At 39.8% G+C, this 27,818-nt stretch overlaps 1 protein-coding gene across 1 annotated transcript; it reads left to right on the top strand.

Annotated features, from left to right (window-relative positions):
- The first annotated feature begins 1,285 nt into the window (after positions 1-1,285).
- On the top strand, positions 1,286-26,727 carry LOC126379201 (putative fatty acyl-CoA reductase CG5065). The gene is made up of 13 exons (XM_050027887.1): positions 1,286-1,435; positions 16,169-16,367; positions 17,053-17,210; positions 17,571-17,661; positions 18,240-18,385; positions 18,629-18,738; positions 19,218-19,301; positions 19,544-19,652; positions 20,234-20,310; positions 23,445-23,607; positions 24,577-24,727; positions 25,468-25,574; positions 26,456-26,727. Exons 2-13 carry the CDS (start codon positions 16,173-16,175, stop codon positions 26,553-26,555), a joined length of 1,491 nt encoding a protein of 496 aa, XP_049883844.1. The 5' UTR covers positions 1,286-1,435; positions 16,169-16,172; the 3' UTR covers positions 26,556-26,727.
- The last annotated feature ends 1,091 nt before the right edge of the window (positions 26,728-27,818 follow it).

The following is a 27,818-nucleotide window of genomic DNA, read 5'->3' as shown; positions in this document are numbered from 1 at the left end:
TATTTAATTGTAATACTTTTCTTACATGACTATTTAATGACAATAATTACTTAATGAACTTTCTCGCGAATTTTTTGAATATTTATTTTAAATATTCATAGATGGCGCTGTACTTTATTGTCTTAACCTTCTAATTTCACGGATAACAGACATATGCATCTTTTATCTTTGTTTTTGGGTATAAATGATGATAACAGCCTCCGTGGTCTAGTGGTTAGAGCGTCAGGCTCACGATCTGGAGGTCCGGGTTCGATTCCCGATGGGGACATGGTCGAAATCACTTTGTGAGAGTGTCCTTTGTTTGGTAAGGACTTTTCAGGCTTGAATCACCTGATTGTCTGAAAAAGTAAGATGATTCCGTGCTTCGGAGGGCACGTTAAACTGTTGGTCCCGGCTATTAACCGTAAAAACACCTTCACCAACCCGCAGTGGAACAGCGTGGTGGAGTATGCTCCATACCCCCTCCGGTTGATTGAGGGGAGGCCTGTGCCCAGCAGTGGGACGTATATAGGCTGTTTATGTATGTATGAATGATGACCCTTGTTATTACACCCAGGCACAATTGCATCGTCCAATCATTATCATTCTGATCAAAATAAAGAGAAGCAATATAGGTAACATATTCCTAAAGCAGCAGCTTGAGGAGCTCGGTGGCGCAGCGGTAAACGCGCTCGGTCTGCGATTGTTGAAGTTAAGCGACTTTCGCAAAGGCCGGTCATAGGATGGGTGACCACAGAAAAAAAAAGTTTTCATCTCGAGCTCCTCCGTGCTTCGGAAGGCACGTTAAGTCGTTGGTCCCGGCTGCTTTAGCAGTCGTTAATAACCACCAATCCGCACTGGGCCCGCGTGGTGGTTTAAGGCCCGATCTCCCTATCCATCCATAGGGAAGGCCCGTGCCCCAGCAGTGGGGACGTTAATGGGCTGGTGATGATTCCTAAAGCAACAATTATTTGAGATTTTATTTATTAATTGAATGAGAAAATCGGTTTATCATGTTAAATATATGCAGCGCCATCTGATTTTTTTTATGGAACATAGCATGCACACTCTCATTGTAAGTACTTTCTTACATTAACACTCATAAAATGACTAATTACCGACAATAATTACTTAGAGAACGTTCTAGGGAATTTTTGAAATATTTCTTTGGGTAATTAAATAAATACTTTTAATGGCCTTTTTATAAAATTGGCTGTTAGGGCCGAATTGGCTCGTATGTTTTTTGACTCACGCGCATGAGAAGGGTTATAATACCTTTAGTGAGCTATAGTGCGACAGAGCGATCTACAGCATTCATTATAGTATTATAGTCGATCGCGAACGGACATCTGATCGTGTTGTGTGCAAAAAAAAAATACTTTTTCTTTAAGTCTTATAGTTATTTTTTTTCTGTGAGTGACTTTCTTTGTGATTGTAAAAAGTGCGATATTGGAAGGTATGTCGACTTTTTTTTTCTATATCTTCTACGTTTTCGAAGTGGTTTTGATTTTATAATGTTAACCTTTATAAAGTGATTGTCTTCACGGCTTTTTCACGTTTAGGGTGGACAGCGGTTTAATGTAAACTTCCGTTTTTTAATCTCATTTATTTAAGAGAATATTTATTTTAATGCATCATTTTTATCAAATTTAATGCGTTATATTTTTCTAATGTAACTGAGTAATCGTTACATGAGCCATGTTAGGGGCCTTTGGCGGCTCAACAATAACCTTGACAACAGGGGTTGATGAGGTTGGTAATCCACCTCACAACCCACACGATAGAAAAAGAAGATGCATTATTTTGTGGTACCCGCTGAGTTCTAATCTTATTCTTAATCTACGGGGAAAGAAGCGAAACCTATCTGCTCATGCAAGGGAAATTAGCGTGTAGTTTAAATATATAAGTGCAATAAATGTTTACATACATACATAAACAGCCTATATACGTCACACTGCACCAAACACTTCAGAACCCCGATACCGACCCCGCCGGCGTGGTCGACGATTGCCCTCATTCAGCGCTTATAAAGAAAGAAACATTTATTGCTTCCGGACACTACAGACACAGACAGACAGGTACACTACATTAGCGCTGCATTGGTGCTGCAGTAGTCTTATCGCTATCGACCCGCTAGGGTCGATATAATTCTTTCAAATATTTTTCCTCCTACGATGCCCTGAGCCGGGGTTCGCGCCCCACTGGGCAACCTCAGGCCTGTTGTCTTTAATTTTGTACCGGGTGAGAGCCCTTAGCGCTCCCCATTTGTCCGGCCAAGTAGTTAATGCCATATGTGGCCAATCTACAATAAGTCACGTCAGAAAAAAAGGCCATTTAAGACTAAATAAAATATACAAACAATAAATTTTATTTAGAATTCAAACCGTGTACGTGTATTGTCTGTACCAAAAACATTAAAACGTACAAGGCTAGTTAGGATTCTGAACATGTCACAGAGGTAAACATATGATTACTTATTTTATATTTAAGAACGTCTGGGGCCCTGTGCCGAGGTTTTCCTTGCAGCTTCCTTTCCCCGGCTATACAGGTTGTGAGAAGCTGCAGTAGTTTTAGGCGGACGAGACGTTCGTTATGTAAAAACTGACGATTCAATGTGTAACTATGTTACCTAATGAATAAGGATATTTTTGAATTTGAATTCTATAGTCTCTGCTTACCCCGGTGGGAAATAGACGTGAGTTTATGTATGTGTATATATGTATGTTGAATTTGAATAACAATACTTACATACTGTTGGTCTACCAGAAAGCTCGGTGAGGTGTGGGTACAGTCATGAGCAATAACATGTACCTACTTTAGAACCGTGTCGCACTATCACATTTGACATTTAATGAGACTTACGGTTTAATTTGTCAAAAAGTTAATGTGACATGGTTTCAAACTCTATACGTATTAGTACTCGTGATCGTACTTAGTTCATCTTGCGATGGATGTACCTCTGACTACTCCATTGGTTTATTTATATGTAAAGTATTTACAAAAACATGAACTCTCGGCCGTGTACCGTAAAGGGGTGGGCAGAGCCACAAGGCAATTTGCAGCCAATGTTAATCCAAACTCCTGTGATGAATAATTACAATTCGTACATAAATTAAACACCCTATACACGTGCCACTGCTGGGCACAGGTCTTCCCTCGATCAGCTCGGGGATATGTAGCATACTCCACCACGCTGCTCCACTGCGGGATGGTGGAGGTGTTTTGACAGGCTCCGTGGTCCATTTTGATAAAGTCTCCATCGGGAATCGAAACCGAACCTCCAGATCGTGAGCCCAACTCTCTAACTACTACACCATAGTGACTTTCCTTATATACTACTTACACATTACTATTTGATACCCCCTTTATTCGCGTGGAAAATGTATTAAAACTATACAAGTTTCGTATTCAAATATATCTTTATTCAGTAGGTAACATAGTTACGCTTTGAATCGTCAATTTTTACATAACGAACGTCTCATCCGCCTAAAACTACTGCAGCTTCTCACAACATGTGTAGCCGGGGAAAAGAAGCTGCAAGAAAAACCTCGGCACAGGGCCCTAGATGTTCTTTAAAAAAATAAATATACATAAAATATTGTTATACAATTGAGTAATTTAGCTGCCTAATATCAGTTCTAATTTTGCCACCCCTTTTTACCCCCTTAGGGGTTGAATTTCGCAAAATCCCGTCTTAGTGAGCACTTACGTCCTAAAAGGAATCCCCATGCAAAATTTGAGACTGCTCGCACTTGTAGTTTCTGAGATATCGTGATAAGTGAGTGACTCAGTCAGTGAGTGAGTGACCTTTCGCTTTTTATAGATTGACTTGCAACAGATGACATTCACCACTTGTCCGGAAGCACAGCAAGTTCCGTCCATGGCCCTTCTAGGAAATACAATTTTGTAAAAGTGTAAACACTCATTTAATCACTATTACAACCTACCTTCGTAAAACCGTAAAAATTGACAACCATTGCCGAAAACAGGTTTAAAAAAATAAAAGCTTTATTTTTTTAGGTAAAAGTAACTTGCTCGCGACGATGTGCAACGTGGACCTTGAAAATCGGCCTCCTTTCTTAAAAAAAAATATTGTCCAATATTACATTTCTCGATATTTGAGGACACGATCTGATTATTGAGTTTGTATTCATATTTGGTTCATCATCATCATCAATTTAAAAGCCACGCTCTTGTCGGTGTAGCATTTTCCATTCCAGTCTATCAAAGGCCAATTCCTTGACTTCCCTATAAGACACGACGTTAACCTTTTCTTAAACCTGTTCCATGTAAGCTCTTCTTGGTCTTCCCCTTCCTCTCTTTCCTTCTAGCTTTCCTTCTATGATGTTTTTAATAAATTCGTCGCGTCTTATTACGTGTCCAATCATCTTGCCTCTTCTGTCCTCAATAATTCTCAGTATTTGTCTCTTTTCCTTCACTCTTACTAGCACTTCCTCATTTGTAACCCTTTCTGTCCAACTTATTCTTTCCATCCTCCTCCAACACCTCTGTGTCTTATAAGACACGACGTTAACCTTTTCTTTAATCTGTTCCATGTACGCTCTTCTTGGTCTTCCCCTTCCTCTCTTTCCTTCTAGCTTTCCTTCTATGATGTTTTTAATAAATTCGTCGCGTCTTATTAGGTGTCCAATCATCTTGCATCTTCTGTCCTCAATAATTCTCAGTATTTGTCTCTTATTTGGATCATAGATAATTGATATCACGTGGTTAACCAATTGTCCAATTGTTGAGCGTTGGGCTCACAATCCGGAGGTCCCAGGTTCGAATCCATAACGCAAAAATCATAATCTGTTCCCCACTTTAATTAGGACATTACGGCCTTGTCCGAAAGTAAAATGATCCGTGCCTCGGAAGGCATGTTAAGCAGTTGGTCCCGGCTATTAGCCGTAAAAACACCTCGACCAACCCTCAGTGGAGCAGCGTGGTATAGTATGCTCCATACCCCCTCCGTTAAATAAGGGAAAGCCTATGCCCAGCAGTGGGACTTGAACAATACTAAATATATAACACCCACATGTACTTGTACGGGGTGTAAGTGACATCGTAACGAATACGGAGAGGGATGATTCAGGTGATTATTCTGAGTTAATATCAAGTGGAATTTTCCGTCGCAAAAGTATGGAACTGAAAGCAATTTAAAAAAACTAAAGAAAAATCGTGAATTTTGCGACAGAAAATTCCACTTAATATCAAGTGAACTCAACTCAGAATAATGAGCTGAATCATCCCCCTCAGTATTTGTTACGATGTCACTTACACCCTGTATATTTCTATTTAATGTCCTCTAACCCTCGTTGACAATTACTTCAGCACAATATCCCACGAAGAGGAAATGACTGAAAACCAGCGATGGACGGTACCATAGCATGGCTCCATCACAGCACAAGCTGAGCCATTTCCTTTAGCCAGTATTCGTAATATTCATAATTACCTAGTTCTTATAGAAAAATTTAAATTGTTACTGGCAATAAATTTATTTTAATCTTATTCATATTCTTAAAAAAAGTGTATTATGATTAAAGCCGTGAGTTATATCTGTATGTCTGTAACTAGTTTGACTTAGCCCAGATTTATATCTAGAAAATTGACATTTTCCCAGCGTCGCATAGTTATATAATCACTATTGTTTCGTAGAAAAAACTTTGCTCCAGATTTCAAGATACCCAAGGCAGGTTATTACTATGCAATATACTTTGATACTTATTATATATTACGTAAATACAAGAAAAAAATCTAACATTAGCACCACGCCTAAGCCTTTATATTTTATTGTTGTCTAATTTACTAATTTACACCCCTAGACAGAGTTACTGTCTGAATCATCCCCTTCGTTACGGTGTCACTAACACCCATACCTACTTGTATGGATACCTGTATGTACTTGTACAGGGTGTAAAAAAATTATATCAACTCGGAATTATTGCCTGAATCATGCTTCTATGCTGTTCTGGGAGCATATAAAAAACATAGAACACGTTCAGCTGCTTGTCTTCCCGGGCATGTCGTAAAAACCGACAGAGGGATTGTGTCCTCTAACATGATGGACTAATGTTATGGGCGATAGGCTGATCCCTTATCACCATAAGGTTCATCATATCCATCTTTGGACTTCGTATCAACAGTGGCTGCAAGTTGTCTTTGATTACTTGTGGCTCTGCCCACCCCATTAGGGATTACGGGCGTGAGTTTATGTATGTGTATGTGTCATGCTTGAAAGTTTTCGTTACGATGTCAATAAAATCCTGTATAGTTTACACTTCTGACTACCCCTTTGGGGATATTGCGCTATGCTATGTTTAATTAAAATTACGCAACCGAAGCTTTATATTACGCGCCTTATTAGAAAAAAGGTCAATACCATGATTTGTTGGTTGTGAACCGTTGCTTAACTATACAATGATGTATTGCAAAAAGTAATCTGCCTTTCCGGGGAATTTTCCCGCTTTGGGAATATTCCCGGCAGTTCTTTTCAAATCAAATCAAATCAAATCAATTTATTTGCGAGAACACATAGAATACAAAAAAGGTGGTAAAATAATTCAAATAACGACGTGACTTATTGTAAATTTGCTGCAGATGGCATTAACTACTTGGCCGGACAAATGGGGTGCGTTGAGGGCTCTCACCCGGTACAACGTTTAAGACAACAGGCCTGAGGGTGCCCGGTTGGGCGCGACCCTCGGCTGAGACGTTAAAAAGCAACAAACCTTATATAAAAAGAGCTTAATTACCTTGCTTTTAGACATATAAGATCAGAGTACAAGAAGTAATAATTCGAAAAAAAAGCAGCAAGTCTTAACGAGTTTTTACAACAGGGAATATTCATCACTAATTTAAAAGCCACGCTCTTGTCGGTGGTCGGCATTCTTCATGCTACTTTTTAGGGAAAAATAGGACAGTGGTTTCCCTCTTGCCTTTCGCGTCAAGTTTGGTGATATATGCCCGGAAATATTCCTGTATTTTGGGAATCGTCACCAGCCCATTAACGTCGCCGCTGCTGGGGCACGGGCCTTCCCTATGGATGGATAGGGAGATCGGGCCTTAAACCACCACGCGGGCCCAGTGCGCATTGATGGTTATTAACTACTGCCAATGCAGCCGGGACCAACGGCTTAACGTGCCTTCCGAAGCACGGAGGAGCTCGAGATGATTTTTTTTTTGTGGTCACCCATTCTATGACCGGCCTTTGCGAAAGGTGCTTAACTTCAACAATCGCAGACCGAGCGCGTTTAACGCTGCGCCACCGAGCTCATTTTTGGGAGCCGATCTTGGGAATATTCTCGGGCATAATCACTCATTGCAAATATCATTCACACCTCACATGTAGCAAGTTGCGTTTAAATAAACAGTGGAAGTAAAGGTGTTCACACAATAAAGACGATAACGTCCTCCGTGGTCCAGTAGTTGAGTGTTGTGCTCACGATCCGGAGGGCCAGGGTTCGAATCCCGGTGGGCCATATCACAAAAATCACTTTTTGAGATCTCTAGTTTGGTTAGGACATTACAGGCTGATCACCTGTACGTTCGAAAGTAAGATGATCCGTGCTTCGGAAGACACGTTAAACCGTTGGTACCGGTTACTACTTACTGATGTGAATAGTCGTTACATGAGCCATGTCAGGGGCCTTTGGCGACTCTGTAATTACCCTGACACTAAGTTTGATGAGGTTGGTATTCCACCTCACAACCCACACGATAAGAAGAAGAAACCTGGAAAACACGTGATATCAATTTTATCTACGATCCAAACATGAATTCAAACTATAATAAAATCGAATTCAGTGGTTTTGAGCCCTCCGGGATTCAAACCCGCGACACTACATGAAAGTCAAGCGTTCTTCGAACTAGGCTATTGCGGATTTCGGTTGCGTAATTTTAATTAAACATTCATATTTGCTTGAGTATAATAGAATTATGTTTTGCTTATTATATACAGGGTGTTAATGATATCGTACTGAAAACTTTGTTCCGAAAAATTCTTGACGTGGATTCAAAAATGTTACATTGACCTTCAACAAGTTTAACCATGATTCTGATTTGTAACTGTGGTTCCTGATTCTTTTTTTTTTTTGACGTGACTTATTGTAGATTTGCTGCAGATGGCATTGACTACTTGGCCGGACAAATGGGGAGCGCTGAGGCTCTGTTCCTGATTCTTATTTCTGATAATGCGACAGTGAGATTGCGACATTTCCTATTATAAAAACGTCTGTGTTCTGCGCCTACGCATCTCAATTTCCCATTATGTCTCGTCATGACAATCGCAATATGTTGCAAAACATGAAACGACAGGTGGCATACTATATTTTAATGTCTCAAAGTCCCTTTGCATCCATAACGACCTCCGTTCTGTGGTTGGCTCATGATGCAGACGTCCTGGGTTTGATACCCGGTGGTGACAAAATTCCGGCCAAGTAGTTAATGCTATTTGCGGCAAATCTACCATAACATCATACATAATGTGGTTGAGCGTTGAACTCACGATCCGAAGGTCCCGGGTTCGAATCCCGCTAGTGACAAATCACAAAAATAACTTTGTTATCACTAGTTTGGTTAGGACATTACAGGCTGATCACCTGATTGTCCAAAAAGTAAGACGATCCGTGCTTCGGAAGGCACGTTAAGCCGTTGGTCCCGGTTACTACATACTGATGTAAGTAAGTAGTCGTTACATGAGCCATGTCAGGGGCCTTTGGCGGCTCAATAATAACCCTGATACCAGGGTTGATGAGGTTGGTAATCCACCTCTCAACCCACACGATAGAAGAAGAATAATTATGTTTTGATCCAAAATATATTTTTTTTTTTTTTTATAATAAATGACGTCAAAAAAACTGCTGGGCCTCCCCTCAATCAACTAGAGGGGTTATGGAGCTCCGGTTGTTGATCCAAACATTTGCAGCCAATCAGCTCGCGACACCAAACACTTCAGGGCCCCGATACCGACCCCGCCGGCGTGGTCGACGATTTCCCTCAATCAGCGCTTATTGCTACCCACTAGGGTCGATTAATTCTTTTAAATATTTTTCCTCTCAGACGACGCCCTGAGCCGAGGTTCGCGCCCAACTGGGCACCCTCAGGCCTGTTGTCTTAACCGTTGTACCGGGTGAGAGCCTTCTACGCTCCCCAAATCTGCATTAAGTCACGTTAAAAAAAAGATCCAAACATGAATTCGAAAACAAATTCGCAGTTTATTTGTTTAGGCCCGTGCTGGATTCGAACCTGCGACCTCAGAATGAGTGTCAAGCGTTCTTCCGTCTGGGCTACCTTGAGCCGAATACCGATTCATCTCATGATCACAAATAATGTCCAGTCATGATGATCATGCGCCGGCGACTTTGTTACGAAATTATCAAAATGCCAAGCTGTTTGAGTGTTTCGTACTTTCGTGTCGTAAGTAAATATTTTTTGTACGGCGAAAGTTTGGAGTGACGTTGCTTCGGTTAGTCTACAAATGTTTAACGGCGAGTGCTGTTGCCAAAGGATGGATTGTAATTTTGACAGCGACTCCCTGAACGGTCTTCTTCTATCGTGTGGGTTGTGAGGTGAATTACCAACCTCATCAGCCCTGGTGTCAGGGTTACAAAGCCGCCAATGGCCCCTGACATGGCTCATGTAACGATTACTCACTTACACCAGTAAGCAGTAACCGGTACCAACGGCTTAACGTGCCTTCCGAAGCACGGATCATCTTACTTTCGGACAATCAGGTGATAAGCCTGTAATGTTAGCAAACTAGGGATCACAAAATTATTTTTGTGATATGTCCCCACCGGGATTCGAACCCGGGACATCCGCATCGTGAGACCGTGGACCACGGAGACCGTTTACAGTTATCATGGTTCTTTTAACTAGGCTAGCCGAAGTTACATCAACATTGTTAGCGTAATACTTATTGCCTTTACATTATGTCGTATTATAAGTTATAACATTAACAAAATAACAAATTCATTGAACAATGTAACATTTTTTTTGCCGTCTTCACATTGGGTGGCAATTTTTCAATTAACTTATGTAACACCTAATTTTTTCTTACATCAAAAACACTTTGTAAAAAGTGCACTAAATTTTTGAGAGCGTGGGCAATAAAAACATAACTAAGCATATTGGTTACGCAGTGACATAAAACCGTCATTAACTGTGTACCTACCTTTTATTTTATATTTTTGACGTGACTTATTGTAGATTTGCCGCAGATGGCATTAACTACTTGGCCGGACAAATGGGGAGCGCTGAGGGCTCTCACCCGGTACAACGTTTAGCAAACGTATTCTGTGTCTTTATTCTGTAAGTAACATAGGCGTTGAAACGTATTTTTTTACATAATGAATGTCTCATCCACCTAAAACTACTGCAGCTTCTCACAAACTGTATAGCCGGGGAAAAGCTGCAAGAAAAACAGGGCCCTAGACGTTCTTTAAAAAAAACATAAAATTTCGTAATACAATTTACTCATCATCATAATAAATAAATAATCCCCCTAGCCCTAGCCCCTACCCGTTCTCCACAGGGTCCGCTTACCTAACCTGAAGATTTGACAGGTCCGGATTTAACAGAAGACTGCCTGTCTGACCTTCCGACCCGAAGGGAAAACCAGCCCAATGCAGAATATGACCACACATCCGTGACGCATTACTCGGGAATGTGGGTTTCCTCACGACGTTTTCCTTCACCGCTGAGCGCGTGATAATCATTAATGATCCAAACATGAATTCGAAAACAAATAGGACATTGGTTTAGGCCTCTGCTAGGTTCGAACCTGCGATTTCAAAGTGAGAGGCAAGCGTTCTATCAGCTGAGCTACCACGGCTCGTAATACAATTTATTAATTTGGCTAATATACAATACAAACGGTTCTAAAGTTCACTAAAATCTTGTCAAAATAAATATTATACTAACAAGACTTATTTACTTCTCAAACTGGTATGTTGAATGACTATTATATTTGCTTGCCTAGTCACACGCTCGTACGTCACTTCATGTCCACTGTCAAGTACATGGGAGACATACATACAACATAATTATACAAATATACATACATACATACATCCAAACAACATAATATATTATTATCGTCTTATAGTGAAAACAATATAACCGCCATTTTGAAAGATCACATTCTGTGGTGTTAAAAAGGCCTCATCGAACTTCTTTTTTCGTTTTGCCGCAGGTGGCATTAACTACTTGGCCGGACAAATGGGGAGCGCTGAAGGCTCTCACCCGGTACAACGTTTATGACATCAGGCCTGAGGGTGCCCAGTTGGCCACATCGAAGCAATTCATACGATTCATACGATAGATGATAGAATAAATGTTCGTTTTGAATACGAAAGTAATTTGGAAAATTATTGGTTTAGGATCGTGCTGGGTTTCGAAGTCTTCCTATTCATATTTCATAATTAAATATTTCCTAACCATACACGTAAATCCACCGTTGATGAGCTTGGTAATCCACCTCACAACCCTCACGATAGGAGAAGAATATTTCGTAACCAGCTAACCAAAGAAGTAAATAAGAATTCTTGCTATATTAAGAAATCTATTAACTTAAGTCTGACATCATAGCCATAATTATCTTGTTTGAACAAAGATGTTGATTCAATGAGGTGTTTATGAGCACTTGTCTTCCTGTCATTTGTTGTCTGGAAGTAACTGCAGCATAGTAATAAGGACGTCTTTTGTATTATATATCTACAAAATGGCGACCAAGTTTCCGCCTTTATTGAGCTACAAAAATATTTCAATCGATTCCAACGCCAAGTTTAAATGCACTTTACCATACATAGGTAAATAAACATCCTATATACGTCCCACAGCTGGGCACAGGCCTCCCCTCAATCAACTGGAGGGGGTATGGAGCATACTCCACCACGATGCTCCAATGCGGGTTGGCGGAAGTGATTTTACGGCTAATAGCCGAGACCAACGGCTTAACATGCCCTCCGAAGCACGGAATTATCTTACTTTTCAGACAATCAGTTGATTCCAGCAAAATCCTTACCCAACAAAGGACAGTCTCACAAAGTGATTTCAACAATATCCCTATCGGGAATCGAACTCGGAGCTCCAGATCGTGAGCCTGACGCTCAACCACTGGACCACGGAGGCCGCTAAAAAGGCTATGAAGCGTGTAGTTGTATGGATTCACCTTTATATACTTTGACATGTTTAATGTGTAGATTAACGCTGTTCTAACACGTTAGCTCAATAGATAACGCAATGTCAATTGAAGGATAAAAAACGGAAAAGAATAATAATAAATCATTATTATTCATAACTGCCTCCGTGGCCTAGTGGTTAGAGTGTCAGGCTCGCGATCTGGAGCTCCTGGTTCGATTCCCGATGGGGACATTGTCGAAATCACTTTGTGAGGCTGTCCTTTGTTTGGTAAGGACTTTTCAGGCTTGAATCACCTGATTGACCGAAAAAGTAAGATGATTCCGTGCTTCGGAGGGGCCGTAAAACTCTGCCAACTCGCAATGGAACAGCTTGGTGGAGTATGCTCCATACCCCCTCCCGTTGATTGAAGGAAGACCTGTGCTCAGCAGTGGAACGTATACAGGCTGTTTATATTATGTTATTCATATATAAGCCAGCATAATTATAAATAACAGATTGAGAAGTAAATAAGTCATGTTAACTTATTGTTTATTTTGACAGATATAAGTAAACTTCGGGTTTGCCTAACTGTGCAATTAGGTAACTAACATTATATAGCATAACGCCTTTATCCCCGACGGGGTAGACATATCATCATCATCATCAGCCCATTAACGTTCCCACTGCTGGGGCACGGGCCTTCCCTATGGATGGATAGGGAGATCGGGCCTTAAACCATCACGCGGGCCCAGTGCGGATTGATGGTTATTAACGACTGCTAATGCAGCCGGGACCAACGGCTTAACGTGCACGGAGGAGCTCGAGATGAAAACTTTTTTTTTGTGGTCACCCATGACTATGACCGGCCTTTGCGAAAGTTCAACAATCGCAGACCGAGCGCGTTCACCGCTGCGCCACCGAGCTCCTCAGGGGTAGACATATATTATACTTATATTACGAGTATTTACACTCATTCCTCGCCAGCTATGCTCTTACTTCAGTAGGCTGAAGTGAGATGGTGGCTGAGTTCAGATAGGGACCCAGACCTACGTGGTATAACGTAGAACCATTGCCCAGGGATACGGGTGAAGACCTCAACGGTTGCAGAGGCGGAGATAGGAGCCATCGGTACGGCAATGCAGGACGGAAGGGGCAAGTCACAGGGACTGTAACCTGGAACCTGACAGAGGGTATGAGTAACTGTCAGTACTATTCAGAGGCGGAAGAGGTCCTAGTACGGCTTTGAATTAGATTACTCTGGGCGCCATCCCACTCGCGTTAACAGAGTACTGCGGGGCGGAAGGCAAGAGGGAAACCACTGCCCTATTTTTCCCTAATAAAACTAGCATGGAGAATGCTACACTGACAAGAGCGTGGCTCTTAAATTAGTGATGTGTGAAGCGGACCCTGTGAAGACGGGAACGCTAGGGAGGTGATTAGGTCTTGGGCATTTCCCTTCCTGATAGTTACTACATTAGTAATTACCCAGTACAATAGTCTAGACTATTTTCCGCCGTCTTAGGTTCTACCGAAGTGTAATCATTTGATCATAGCTCAAGCACGACCAATTAACTATCGAGTTTGTACCTCGTAAAGATTTGCAATTAATGAGCGTTTCAACAGTTTGCTTTATAAGATTTTATAAGTCGTTTTTTTTTAAAGTAGCGCAGAGAATCTCCTTCTTCTTATTGTGTGGGTTGTGAGGTGGAATACCAACCTCATCAACCCTGGTGTCAGGGTTATTATTGAGCCGCCAAAGGCCCCTGACATGACTCATATACAGATTACATACTTACATCAGATGCACGGATCATCTTACTGTCGGACAATCAGGTGATCAGCCTGTAATGTCCCGACCAAACTAGGGATCACAAAGTGATTTTTGTGATATGTCCCCACCGGGATTCGAACCCGGGGCCTCCGGATTGTGAGAACAACGCTCAACCACTGGACCTCAGAGGCCGCCAGCATGGAGAATAATAAACCGACAAAAGCGTGGCTCTTAAATAAGGTTTTGTACTAGGTTCAAGATAATTTATGAAATTCCGATTACTAAATAAAAACAGGTCTAAAACTAACGAAAAACATTTTCTTTTTTCTATTTAACTTTTTTATGAATTTTAATCAAGAAAAACGTTATAATAGGGGGTGAGGTCGGCACCCTATAAGAATAAGGGCGGGAAAGTTATCATTCTATACGTAGTATATTATTATTTATTTATTTATAAAAGTACATACAACATCACAGTGTAACCCAATGCGCTGTATGACGAGAAAAACAATAAAAGCCAATATACAAAAATATACAATGAATGAAAAAAGAAACAAAAAGAAAAATAAAACTATAAATATCATGAAAAACACTAAAAAAAATTTGCCCGGGTTATTCTTCTAAAAATTTAAGTATATAGACAAACCGTTATGGCGTACACAGGCAATCATCACATTAAAATAATGACGGGGCGAGATGAGTGATAATCTGCAGACTGCAGTTACTCCGCTCCGTCTGTCTTTATCAGAATAGAATAGAAATAGTTTAGCCATAGAGGCGGCCAATAAGCTCGCGACACCAAACACTTCAAAACCCCGATACCGACCCCGCCGGGCGTGCTCGACGATTTCCTTCAATCAACGCTTATCGCTATCAGATTTGCCGCAGATGGCATTAACTACTTGGCCGGACAAATGGGGAGCGCTGAAGGCTCTCACCCGATACAACGTTTAAGACCACCGGCCTGAGGGTGCCCAGTTCGGCGCGAACCTCGGCTCAGGGCGTCGTCTGAGAGGATAAATATTTGAAAGAATTAATCGACCCTAGTGGGACGATAGCGATAAGCTGATTGAGGGAAGTCGTCGACCACGGCGGGTTCGGTATCGGGGTCCTGAAGAGTTTGGTGTCGCGAGCTGATTGGCTGCCTCTATGGATAGAGTAATCGGGTCGTCGGGATCGTATATTACGTCCTTCGGACGCCGATACTTTTCAGTGCCGTCCCTAAGCGGAATGTATTTGGAAGCCGCAACTGCCAGGGGATTTGGGTAGTGCGGAGCAGAATCGAAAAAACGTTTTGAAGCTAATTTGAGCCATTGGGCAGTGGTTGGCAGACCTAGGTCAATGTGCAGATTTTTATTGCGAAGGAACCACGGAGCTCCCGTGGCTTTCCACATGAAACGATTCTGTATTAAAACTTTCGTCATCTAGTAATAGGTTCTGTTAACAATCAATATTGTGTTTCATTGCTTAACTGTAATTAACATTGACCTTCATTGCCTTCAAACAATAATATGGTCGTTTGTATGCATTTTGCCGAAGCTGATGTACACGGAAGTCCAAGGCAATACATAATTAGGCCAGTAGTTACGTATGGCTTCTACCACACCCCGGACACTTCATACAAACAACCTCGTTTTACAAAAACACTACACATTGTCATTATCGTACACGCGCATCTGCGTGTGTGACGTCTGACGCCATACGATTCAAGTTGAAACTATGTTCGAGGGGGGGAGTGAGGTAAACCTAGCTCAGACGCTGGTGGGGAGCGGAGAGTTACCGTTCTATACGTAGTATTATTCCTTATGCTTCTATGCTCCCGGCGTGGAATTAAGAATACTACCAATACAATACAAATACTTTATGGATGGTTTTTTTTTTTTTTTTTTTTTTGGACGAAGCCAATTGTGGTTTTGTTTTTGTATTTTGACGAAGCTTGTGCGGATTTTATTATGTATGAATTGAATATGCTTTCCCTTATTTTTTTTTTATTTTTTTTTTTTTTTTTTAATATGAATGTTGGTACTGACGAAGCCTGTGGTGGATTTACATTCTGTTTTTTTTATTATTTATGAATAAATCAATTATTATAGTGTTTTACTATTTACATGGTCATTGATTTAAAAACAATCTCACATTTCGACTTATTTTAGAATTAAATATTTTTGAGAAATAAAATACTTTATTGCACCAAAATCATCATCAGTAATTTAAGAGCCACGCTCTTATCGTTGGTTTATGTGATGTTTTACTTTCAAACCCACTTAATAAGTAACAATATTATTCTCTCTCCACCAGAAAAATGGAGAAACCGTCCGTGGCAGACTTCTATGCCGACAAGTCGGTGTTCATCACTGGAGCGACTGGATTTATGGGGAAGGTGCTGGTGGAGAAGCTGCTGAGATGCTGTCCGCAGTTGAAGAGTATCTACGTGCTCATGAGAGCTAAGAAAGGCCAGGGGACCAGGGAACGGCTAGAGGACTTCGTCAGCTCTAAGGTAAGGAAAAGGTTCTTAACAGGGAATAGAAGAAAGAAAAGAAAGAAGTTGGAAAGGTCCTAACGCGCATTTTGTATGTGACCCGCTGTCGCCGGTTCAACCCCGCTCTCTTTTACTACTACTCCTGCAAACAGGTAGCTACGATAGCTCTACTGCTTCTCAAATTTATTTATTATTTATTTACTATGGTACATCAACAGCAGTACATACACAAACACACAATATAAAATACACAAAGGAAAAGTTCCGGTATGCCTGCCAATTATAGATGCACACAACACTGATAATAAAAAGTATAAACTAAAGTGAGCTTAAAAAGAACAATAATAATTGAAAATAAAATTTAAGAAAGAAAAAACATAAATCGTCTAACTAATACAACACAACAACGTTTAAATGATATGAAAAAATCAAACGAAAACTAAAACTATTGCAGAATAAAACTTAGAGATAGGTGGTTAAGTACATAAAATTATAAAATTACATAAAATTATTAGTGGTGTGGATAAGTTTCAGCATTTTACTTTTAAATTGACGATGTATATTTAATGTGATACGCTGCAATTTTATCAGGTGAAGTCTGCAATGTCCCAACCAAACTAGGGATCATAAAGTAATTTTAAACTAAAAACTGCTATCTCAATATTCAATATTCAATATTCAATATTCAATATTCTCTTTCCAGGTCTTCGAGAACCTTCAAAACGAATCTCCGAAAGTCTTCAACAAACTGAAGGTTGTACCTGGAGATATCCTGGTGGAGGAGCTAGGAGTGTCTGCTGCAGACCGAGAGGAACTGCAGAGGGAGTGCCAGATCGTCTTCCACTGCGCTGCTTGTGTCAGGTATGTACTAGAGTAGATGAAGTTCTTCTTCTACCACTGAGAGCCGTGGTACCGAAGTTGAGAACGCTTGCCTCTCACTTTGAGGTCGCGGGTGAGAGCCTTCAGCGCTCCCCATTTGTCCGGCCAAGTAGTTAATGCCATCTGCGGCAAATCTACAATAAGTCACGTCAAAAACAAAAAAAAACTTTGAGGTCGCAGGTCCGAATCCAGCACAGGCTTAAACCAATGATTGTCGAATTTGTTTTGAACATAAATAATTATCACATGCTCGGCGGCCTTATTGCTAAATAGAAATGTCTTCCAGGCAACCTTAAGCGTTTTTCCTTCTGTTGTTGTAAATTCCGTCTCTTTCTGTTTCAGGTTCGACATGCCCCTCCGAGATGCTGTCAGCATGAACACAGTGGGTACACAGCGAGTATTGGCTCTTGTTGAGGGTATGAAGAACTTGGAGGTAAGACAGTGTTCTAACTACTCTCATGAATGTAATTTTCGCTGGACACTAAAAAATCTCATTTTTACCGTGTGCCCGGAAGTCCCAGGTTCGAATCCCGGTGGGGAGATATCACAAAAATCCCTCTGTGATCCTTAGTTTGGATAGGACATCACACCATCTCCCTAGCATTATCCCGTTTTTAACAGGGTCCGCTTACCTAACCTGAAGAATTGACAGGTCCGGTTTTTCACAGAAGCGACTGCCTGTCTGACCTTCCAACCTGCGAAGGCAAAACCAGTCCAATACAGGTTAAGTCACATACCTCCAAAAATGCATTTCTCGGGAACATTCCCGAGAATTCTCACCCAACCCATGTGGGTTTCCTCACGATGTTTTCCTTCACCGCTGAGCACGTGATTTTATGATCCAAACATGAATTCGAAAACAAATTCGACAATCATTGGTTTAGGTTTAGGTCTGTGCTGGATTCGAACCTGCGACCTCAAAGTGAGAGGCAAGCGTTCTACCAACTGGGCTACCACGGCTTCCTTGGATAGGACATCACAAATAATCCAAAAATGCTTCTCTGATTCCAGGTATTCCTTCACGTGTCAACGTCGTACTGTCGCTGTGAGCTGGACTTATTGGAAGAAAAGTTGTACCCAGCCAAACATCGACCCCAGGACATCATGGAATGCTGCCGGTGGATGGATGATGACCTGATCAATCATATGGAGCTGAAGTACGTTCTCTTTATCCAGAATGTTTTAAAGGCCAGGTCCATTTGAAAGAATCAATCCACCTTAATGAGCCGATAGACATAAGCAATGAATGATCTTCTTCTTATCGTGTGAGTTGTGAGGATACCAACCTCATCAACCCTGGAGTCAGACATGACTCATGTAACGACTACTTACTTACATCAGTAAGTAGTAACCGGGACCAACGGCTTATGTTTGTATTAAAACCAATATGTGACTTCCAGGTTGATGGAGCCCCAGCCCAATACGTATGCGTACACCAAGTCCCTGACTGAAGACCTGGTGTCCCAGCATGCTGGCAAGTTCCCCATTGTGATTGCTAGACCTTCTATCGGTGAGTATTTTACTCTTCCTTCATATTTTGACCTTTAAGATAAGATAATGTATTAATTTAAAGCGTTGGGCTCACGAACGGAGGTCCGGGTTCACTTGCCGGTGGAGAGAGACCTCCACTGCGGTTTTGTGGAGATATTTTTTACTGCTAATAGTCGGGACCAAGGAATAACGCAAGGAATCATCTTACTTTTTCGGACAAACGGGTGATTGAATCCCGCAATCCTTCTAAACAAAGGACAGACGCACAGACTGATCGGGGGCCCGACGCTCTAACCACTAGACCAACGAGCCTGTTAGACCACGGAAGCTGTTAGACCACAGAAGCTAGACCACAGAAGTTGTTAGATCACAGAAGCTGTTAGACCACAGAAGCTGTTAGACCACAGAAGTTATTAGACCACAGAAGCTGTTAGACCACGGATACTGTTCTTCTATCTGAACATTCTTTCTGTTCTGAAGATTTCTTTTTATTTACAGTGACAGCGGCTTACAAGGAGCCTCTCCCTGGCTGGGTGGACAACATCAACGGACCGACTGGCATCATGGTGGGAGCTGGCAAAGGTAAAAATAGCATTTGATTCCATAAATCCATTCCATCCAACATCCATTCATTTCCATTTGGTTTTTGACTTTATATTTGATTTGAGGGTTAAAAAGGCCACTTAGCAGCAATTAATATAAAAAAGCAATGACTGGGCCCGCGTGATGGTATAAGGCCCGATCTCCCTATCTATCCATAGGGAAGGCCCGTGCCCTAGCAGTGGAGACGTTAATGGGCTGATGATGATGATGATGTTTTTCAGGTGTGATTCGTACGATGATGTGTAATGAAAAGATTCTAGCTGACGTCATCCCTGTCGACATGGCCGTCAATGGGTGCATCGTGCTGGCGTATGTCACTGCTTTAGACAAGTGAGTGGAACTACCTTTCTACATACATTATAGGAAGTCGGTTATTTATGTCAATAGCTCCTGCTCAAATATTCATAGCAAATAATTTTAAATAGTTAAAAGTAAGCTTGCTATAAATATTATAACAGGCGTTTTCTTTTCTTTAGCTACACAATTTTATTATGTTGTAGGAATTATGTCAGTAACTCCTGCTCAAATATTTCCATTTTGGTGGACAGTAAATTGTATTAGATTAAGGTTGTTATTTTTATTTAATAAAAGAAAAAAAAAATTACAGCAAACATTTAAAGGAAGCTTGCTATAAATATTTTGTCAGGCGTTTTTTTTTTCTTTAGCTACACAATGTTGTAGGAATTATGTCAGTAACTCCTGCTCAAATATTCACAGCAAACAATTAAAAGTAAGCTTGCTATAAATATTTTGTCAGGCGTTTTCTTTTCTTTAGCTATAAAATATAGGCAAATATATAGATAGATAAAATCTTTATTTAAATTGTGTGAAGAAGAAATATGGAATATATAATTATATTCTTTGATTATAGTAGGTATTTGTTGTTTAATTTATATTTTGATTCATTACAGACCTAAAGAAGTTCGCGTGTGCAACATTACGCAATCTGGTTTGAACCCACTGACTTGGGGCGATGCTCTTGATATGGGTAAGTAAGAAAAATACATATATACATAGATACCTATACGGACTCAAACCTATTCCCTACATGATTAAGTAGAGATTATGGAACATCTTTTCGTGGCCTTCCCTGACGTCTGACAGCATTTGCAGGAACCCACTCTGTAGCTTTTTTGGTCCAGAGGTCATCGGGCATTCGGGCAACAGCCCAGTCCTATTACAAGCAGGCAGCTACCGCTTACCAAAAAAATATCACTTTGTGATCCCTAGTTTGGTTAGGACATTACAGGCTGATCACCTGATTGTCTGCTCACCTGATCACGTTAAGCCGTTGGTCCCGGTTACTATTTACGTGAATCGCTACATGAGCCATGTCAGGGGCCTTTGGCGGCTCAATAATAACTTATTGTAGATTTGCCGCAGATGGCATTAACTACTTGGCCGGACAAATGGGGAGCGCTGAAGGCTCTCACCCGGTACAACATTTAAGACAACAGGCCTGAGGGTGCCCAGTTGGGCACGAACCTCGGCTCAGGGCGTCGTCTGAGAGGAAAAATATTTGAAAGAATTAATCAACCCTAGTGGTCCGATAGAATAACCCTGACACCAAGGTTGATGAGGTTGGCATTTCACCTCACAACCCACGATAAGAAGAAGAAGACCGCTTACCGCTTTTACCGCTTTTTGAAACGGTGGCACGAACAAGCTGGGGACAGAGAGAATTGGAAGAAAGGAAGAGAGGCCTTTGCCCTGCAGTGGTCACCTTTAGATCTGTCTTTATTTAGTAATCAGAATTTCATAATTTATCTTTGACCTAGGAAACTATCCAGTTCATTTTTTGATCATAGATCATGATATCACGTGGTTTCCAGGTTTTTGAAGGAAAGAAAGAAAGAAAGTCATTTATTTTAGAGACCCGATTTTAGACCTCCGGATCATGAGCACAACGCTCAACCTCTGGACCACAGAGGCCGTTTACGAAAATTGTGATCACATAAAAATTATGAAATTAGTTAAAGTAACATATCGACGGGGAAGAAGCAAATACTCCTATCTTACATTTTTAGGCAAATCGACTTTTTGATGTAGTTCGTTGCGAAATTTAATTTTACGTTGGCTGGCAAGATCTCCGTTGTATATTTCCTACTTTTAGGGTGATTTTCGATGAATAGAAATAGCTCTTAAAATAAAGATTTTATATGTTGCAATAGTTTTTATAAAAATATCTCCTTTCTACAGAAATAAATAACTCCTATCTCATGTTTTAATCGATAATAGCTCCTATCTTCAGAAGCATGAGTCTTTTTGTTTAATGGAAGATGATGGAGGTCGATGGATGATGATGGGCAATGGGCATGGCACGAAATGTGTCTTTGTTTCAAAAATAAGAGATGATGGACCCAAGATCTACTTTTTGGGGTGATTCGATCACTGACAATTTTTTAATATTAAATTATTTTTTTCCTAAGCGTGTAGCTCGAAAACGGGCGAAATATCAAAAAAATATTATATTAACAAATTTGTAGACAATTTAATGTTCTTTAAATTAATATAAAGTTATTTTCTCTAGGACGCATCGTTTTTGAGATATTAGCGAAAAACTCAAAATTGGTATCTCTGACCTACACCCATTCCGCAACACAAAACATTTTTTTTAAAGACTAATAAAAATAATAAAAATTGTTTGACAAGTTAATTATTTGATATTGGATAACTGGGTTATTTATAATTATCTTTTTGTCAAAAAAATTCCCACAGTTTTAATTTTGGAGAGGAATTTAGAATAAAAAGTGAGAAGTAAATCGAACGACCAATACCATACAAAAATATCGATATTTTATATTTTTGTATGGTTTGGTAAACATTAAGTTACGGAAATGACACCATGTAAACGTGGGAATTTTTACTATGTTAACTCCATAAATAAGGACACATTCAGGAATGTGTTCCGGAACACATTCCTGAAGAAAAATCATAGGATTCCTCCCACATACTCTACAACCCCTTTATTGACCGGGCTATTGATAATGATTTTAATAAGTACCTACTTGTTGATCTCAGTTGATTATTGACTTAATGAATATATAATTCGTACTATATTGATATTTTTTTTTAAATGCCAATTAGAAAACGAAGGTGCCTACTTTATCATGATCAATAAATAATTTGTGAAACCTTGTTTAAGATCAAAGTTTATTTTCATTAAAAATGCTAAGCGTAGCACTTTCTTTAAAAAAGCTGTCGTTTCAGTATTTTTTTTTAAAATACGATTATTTGTTATTATATTGCATGCTTTATAATAGTTTACAGTTAAATATTTACTAGTTAAATGTTGCGGCATTGCTTTATAATATCTCCTAACTTGAACATAATTTGAAATTCATTCAAAGCAATAGATCCTATCTTACAAAATCATGTATAATTTACGTTAGTTTTATAGTTATTGTTTTTTTTAATTATTAATAGGTTTTTGAAGCTACAGTGAATAGTTTACAAAGAGAAATAAGTCAAACAATAGGAATTTGAAGGATTAATTGCAAGTGGAAAAACCGTCTAACGTCAAAACTTTCGACCCAACACAGAAACCAATAGGCTCTAACTTACATTAACTTTAATTCCTCTATATATACAAAATTAATATTAGTTTAAAAAAATGTCTCTTGAAATAACAAAACTACCTTCAGAACATGACGTCGCGCTATAATTATTAACAAAAAAGTTATTCAGTTTTTTCCTCCTCCTGTAAAGTTAGGTCTGTGTAAGATAGGAGTATTTGCTTCTTCCCCGTCGATATGTTGCTGGCAACACAGGTATAACAATAAATAATATTTTTTGGTATGGCAATGTTCGAAGAATCGAGCGGCCGACGCCTCCCGCGAAAGTGTAAAAGTGTGTTGTATTTTATTAACAATTTAATTAAATAGTGAAAAGTAACAATCTGGTGTTCCTCCTCTCACCATCTACATATTATACAGTCCACACAAACCAAAAGCCGAACAACATAGGTATTGCGTATGAAGAGTAAGAGGTAAGATATCTTACTTCTTACTCTTACAAATTTTGGCCTGGTTAATGGCAATGGGCCTTTTACTTGGGACTGAAACATAGCTGGTGAGGAGTAGGTGTTTAATGATAAGAAAATCAAAAGTTACTTTTCTCTAGGTCGCCTCCACGTGCAAGAATTCCCTTCTTCCGTCTGCATGTGGTACCCTGGCGGCTCGCCGAAGACCTCCTGGCTGCATCACCAGCTCGCCTTACTCTTCACCCACCTGCTGCCCGCTTACTTCATCGACTTACTGCTTTTCTTATTGGGGCAGAAGACTTTGTGAGTATTTTTTTTTAATTATTTATTTACATAACATAAACTGCCTATATACGTCCCACTGCTGGGCACAGGCCTCCCCTCAATCAACCGGAGGGGGTATGGAGCATACTCCACCACGCTGCTCCAATGCGGGTTGGTGGAGGTGTTTTTACGGCTAATAGCCGGGACCAACGGCTTAACGTGCCCTCCGAAGCACGGAATCATCTTACATTTTCGGACAATCAGGTGATTCAAGCCTGAAAAGTCCTTACCAAACAAAGGACAGTCTCACAAAGTGATTTCGACAATGTCCCCATCGGGAATCGAACCCGGACCTCCAGGTCGTGAGCCTAACGCTCTAACCACTAGACCACGGAGGCTGTTATTTATTTATTATTATTTATTTATAATGTCATAATTAAATTAAATAGGAACTTATGTAAAGAGAAGCAATATAGGTAGCAACATAATGTGATCCAAATTATCAAGCAACAATTATTTTTAATGCTTCTGCCATTACATTATATTATGGTATAATTATGTACCCGAGTAATGAGAAAATAGGTAATTATGACGTTTAAACTAAACAACGCCATCTGTATTCTTCTTTTACTATCGTGTGAGGTGAATTACCAACCTCATAAACCCTGGTGTCAGGGTTTTTATTGAGCCGCCAAAGGCCCCTGACACGGCTCATGTAACGACTACTTACTTACATCAGTAAGTAGTAACCATCTATATTGTTTTTGGCGAACGTGAGGCGACACAGAAGTGAGAGGGCCGATTTACCACCTGTACCATCTAGTAACCCTCAACTACAATGCCAGTCGTGCGGCCGCTACTGTCGCTCTCGCAATGGACTTTACAGCCACTTTAAAAGCTGCCACAGAAACGCTGTTTGAATCATCTGATAAAGATGTAAAGGCCTGAGCCTGGAAAGTCCCTAATTGCTTCGATGAGGCCTTTTTAACCCTGATATCTTTCTTTCAGCATGGTCAAAGTCCAGAAGCGAGTGACATACGGACTCAACGTGCTCCAATACTACACCATGAAGCCATGGCACTTCAAGAATGACCTCTACGTCTCCTTGAGAAAACGGCTCTCTAAGGAAGATGACGAAACTTTCTTTACTGATATTGAAGTAAGTAAATTTTACAGGGTGTTAGTGACATCGTAACGAATATTGTTTTAAGTTTACGCGGTTATTATCATAATTAAAGCACATAATAACGGGTTAAATTATGGATCTACCTACTCCACTCCAATCTCATCAGTCATCCCGTGATCATGGCACTTGCAACAGTGTCGAAATATCGGGAGTCTCATATCCCCATTTAAACGCGGTAAGAACCCGTTATTATGTGCTTTAATTATCGTAACGAATACTGAGGGACATCTCCCTGATGATTCAACTCACGATTCTGAGTCAATCTCAAGTGGAATTTTCCGTCACAAAAGTATGGAATTAAAAATAATTAAAAACACTGGATTTTGAATAGCCTCTGAATTCTGAATATCCTCTGGATTCTGAATAACCTGTGGATTCTTGATGGATTCTTCATCATCACTAAACGTTTATTTATTTATTTATTTATTAGGCACATCAACAGTACAAACACACAACAATTAATAAAACTTTCTTAAGGCTAGTACTAGTGTTTGCACCAATTACAGACGCGCACAACTTATGTAATTAACATGTATGTAGAATTTGTTTCAAAAAAATAAAAATAAAATTAACGGAATAACAAAAGGTATGAAAAGTCACAGCCAGGCAACAGTACAACAACAAAAAAAAGAAGAATAGGTACAAGAAAAAAAACTACTTACTATTTTTTTTCCTATTAAACCAGTTTAACTAACGTTTCTTCATTTCCCCAGGTGATCAACTGGAGTGACTACATCAGGAACTACATGAAAGGCTGCCGGGAGTACTGTCTAAAGGAGGACCCTTCGACGCTGCCACAGGCTAGGAGGCTGAACAGACAGTGAGTTTGCTACTCTCTCTCTCTTTATTTAACAGCTGCGCTCTTATCGGTGGAGTAATTACCATTCCTCTCTTCTCCCCGCCAAAACCTTCACCTCCTGATACGACACGACCTGCACCTTCTCTTGAGTTTGTTACTTTACTATCAAAATATAATACATACAAGAAGAAGAAGATAATACATAATTAGTACACACGCATCTGTGTGTTACGTCTGACGCCCATGCGATTGAAGACTAAAGTAAGACCGAGGGGGTGAGGTAAACCTAGCTCAGCCGCTGGTGGGGAGCGGAGAGTTACCGTTCTATACGTAGTATTATTCCTTATTCTATGCTCAAAGGTAGGGTTGCCATCTCTCAAATTTGGAAAACAGGACAAGACGCGTGAAAACCCCGGATTTTAGTCCTAAAACCGGACATGACAACAAGATCTTTTAAACATAATCAATGAAATAAAAAACAGTTGAAAATGTCATAAATCACCTTTTTTATTCATTCATAATTTTAACAAAACAGAATCATATTACAATTTGTTACAAGTTGTTTATATAAATCAGCTTTTTTAATTCTCGAAATAAGAGAACAAAACCTTATTAAAATATTTAACAAAAACATAATATACTTGGTTGTGAATATACTTGGTTCGTCGGTTGATCGTGGTGTGTGTGCGAGCATAGTGCATGTCTCGCGGGCGGCCCAATTTTGTTTTTTTTTTAAAACCCGGTTTACAAATGAAACCTTCCCCGGACGCTCCCCGGATGCCCTCTAAACTAGGACAAATCCGGGGAAACCCGGACGGATGGCAACCCTACTCAAAGGCAACTACCGTCTATAATTTCTCAAAGCTTTTAAGGTTTTTTAATAAATTGTTTTTTTTTTTCAGACTGTACTATCTGGACATCTTCGCCAAAGCCGTCATTTGCCTTCTCTGTTTATATTTCCTATACCACTACACTGTAATATTTCTATCTCTACTCAATTAACTAGGTAAATATATAAACTAGGTTAGAATAATTGTAATCAATTCTTAAATAAATAATTAAAAATATTTTAAGTAAAAATTACATGTCTTTAAACAAAGGGGTTAGAAAGGTCACATCGAAGCAATTCATCTAAGAAAACAATATTGCTATTTGACATTTGTGACACTTACTTACTTTTATACAGGGTGTTAGTGACATCGTAACGAATACTCAGGGGGATGATTCAGACCATGATTCTGAGTTAATATCAAGTTGAATTTTTCGTCGCAAAATTCATGATTTTTTTTAGTTTTTTTTTTAATTATTTTCAATTCTATAATTTTGCGGTGAAACATTCCACTTGATATTAACTCAGAATAATCAGCTGAATCATCCCCCTCAGTATTCGTTACGATGTCACTTACACCCCACACAAGTACATACGGTAGCCATACAAGTAGGTATGGGTGTTAGTGACACCGTAACGAATACTGAGGGGGATGGTTCAGACCATGATTCTGAGTTGATATCAAGTGGAATTTTCAGTCTGAATATTCCTGAAAATTTTTGTTTTCTTTTTAATTATTTTCAATTCCATACTTTTGCGACGGAAAATTCCACTTGATATCATCTCAGAATCATGGCCTCAATCACCCCTCAAAGTTTTCGTTACGATGTCACTAACACCCTGTATATGCGCAAATGTCAAATTGCAATATTGCTTTCTTAGATGAATTGCTTCGATGTGGCCTTCTTACCCCCCTGTTTTGTCTATAAGATCAACAATCAACCGCAAACTAAAAAAAATTATTGTTTATTCAGTTGGTAACATAGTTACACTTTGAATTGTCAATTTTCACGTTTTATGTCGAACGTCTCATCCGCCTAAACTACTGCAGCTTCTCACAACCTGTATAGCCGGGGAAAAGAAGCTGCAAGAAAAACCTCGGCACAGGGCCCTAGACGTTCTTTAAAAAAAACAAGATTCATATTGAACACAATTTCATTCAAACCCACGCCCGTAATCCCTAATGGGGTGGGCAGAGCCACAAAATCAAAGACAACTTAAATACGAAGATGGGTATGATGAGCCTTATCATGACAAGGGCCAACCAAGGGTCAGCCTATCGCCCATAACAATTGTCTAAGATAGTGTTAGTAAGCACACAATCCCTCTGTCGGATTTCACGACATGCCCGAGAAGACAAGTATCTAAATGTGAACATTTAATTATATTGTTAATATAAGCCAATTTAATTATAGTTAATAAGAATATTGTAGAAA

Source organism: Pectinophora gossypiella, chromosome 28 (assembly GCF_024362695.1).
Source record: "Pectinophora gossypiella chromosome 28, ilPecGoss1.1, whole genome shotgun sequence".
Classification (NCBI taxonomy): domain Eukaryota; kingdom Metazoa; phylum Arthropoda; class Insecta; order Lepidoptera; family Gelechiidae; genus Pectinophora; species Pectinophora gossypiella.
The sequence above is the reverse complement of the archived record's forward strand: the minus strand, read 5'-3'. Positions and strand labels throughout refer to the sequence as shown.

Bases quoted from the DNA above. Each gene is read 5' to 3' on its own strand.
- LOC126379201 (XM_050027887.1), top strand. From the start codon at position 16,173: ATGGAGAAACCGTCCGTGGCAGACTTCTATGCCGACAAGTCGGTGTTC. The intron at 18,386-18,628 runs GTACGTTCTCTT...TGTGACTTCCAG, and splicing joins ATCAATCATATGGAGCTGAA to GTTGATGGAGCCCCAGCCCA. The intron at 20,311-23,444 runs GTAAGTAAGAAA...ACTTTTCTCTAG, and splicing joins GGGCGATGCTCTTGATATGG to GTCGCCTCCACGTGCAAGAA.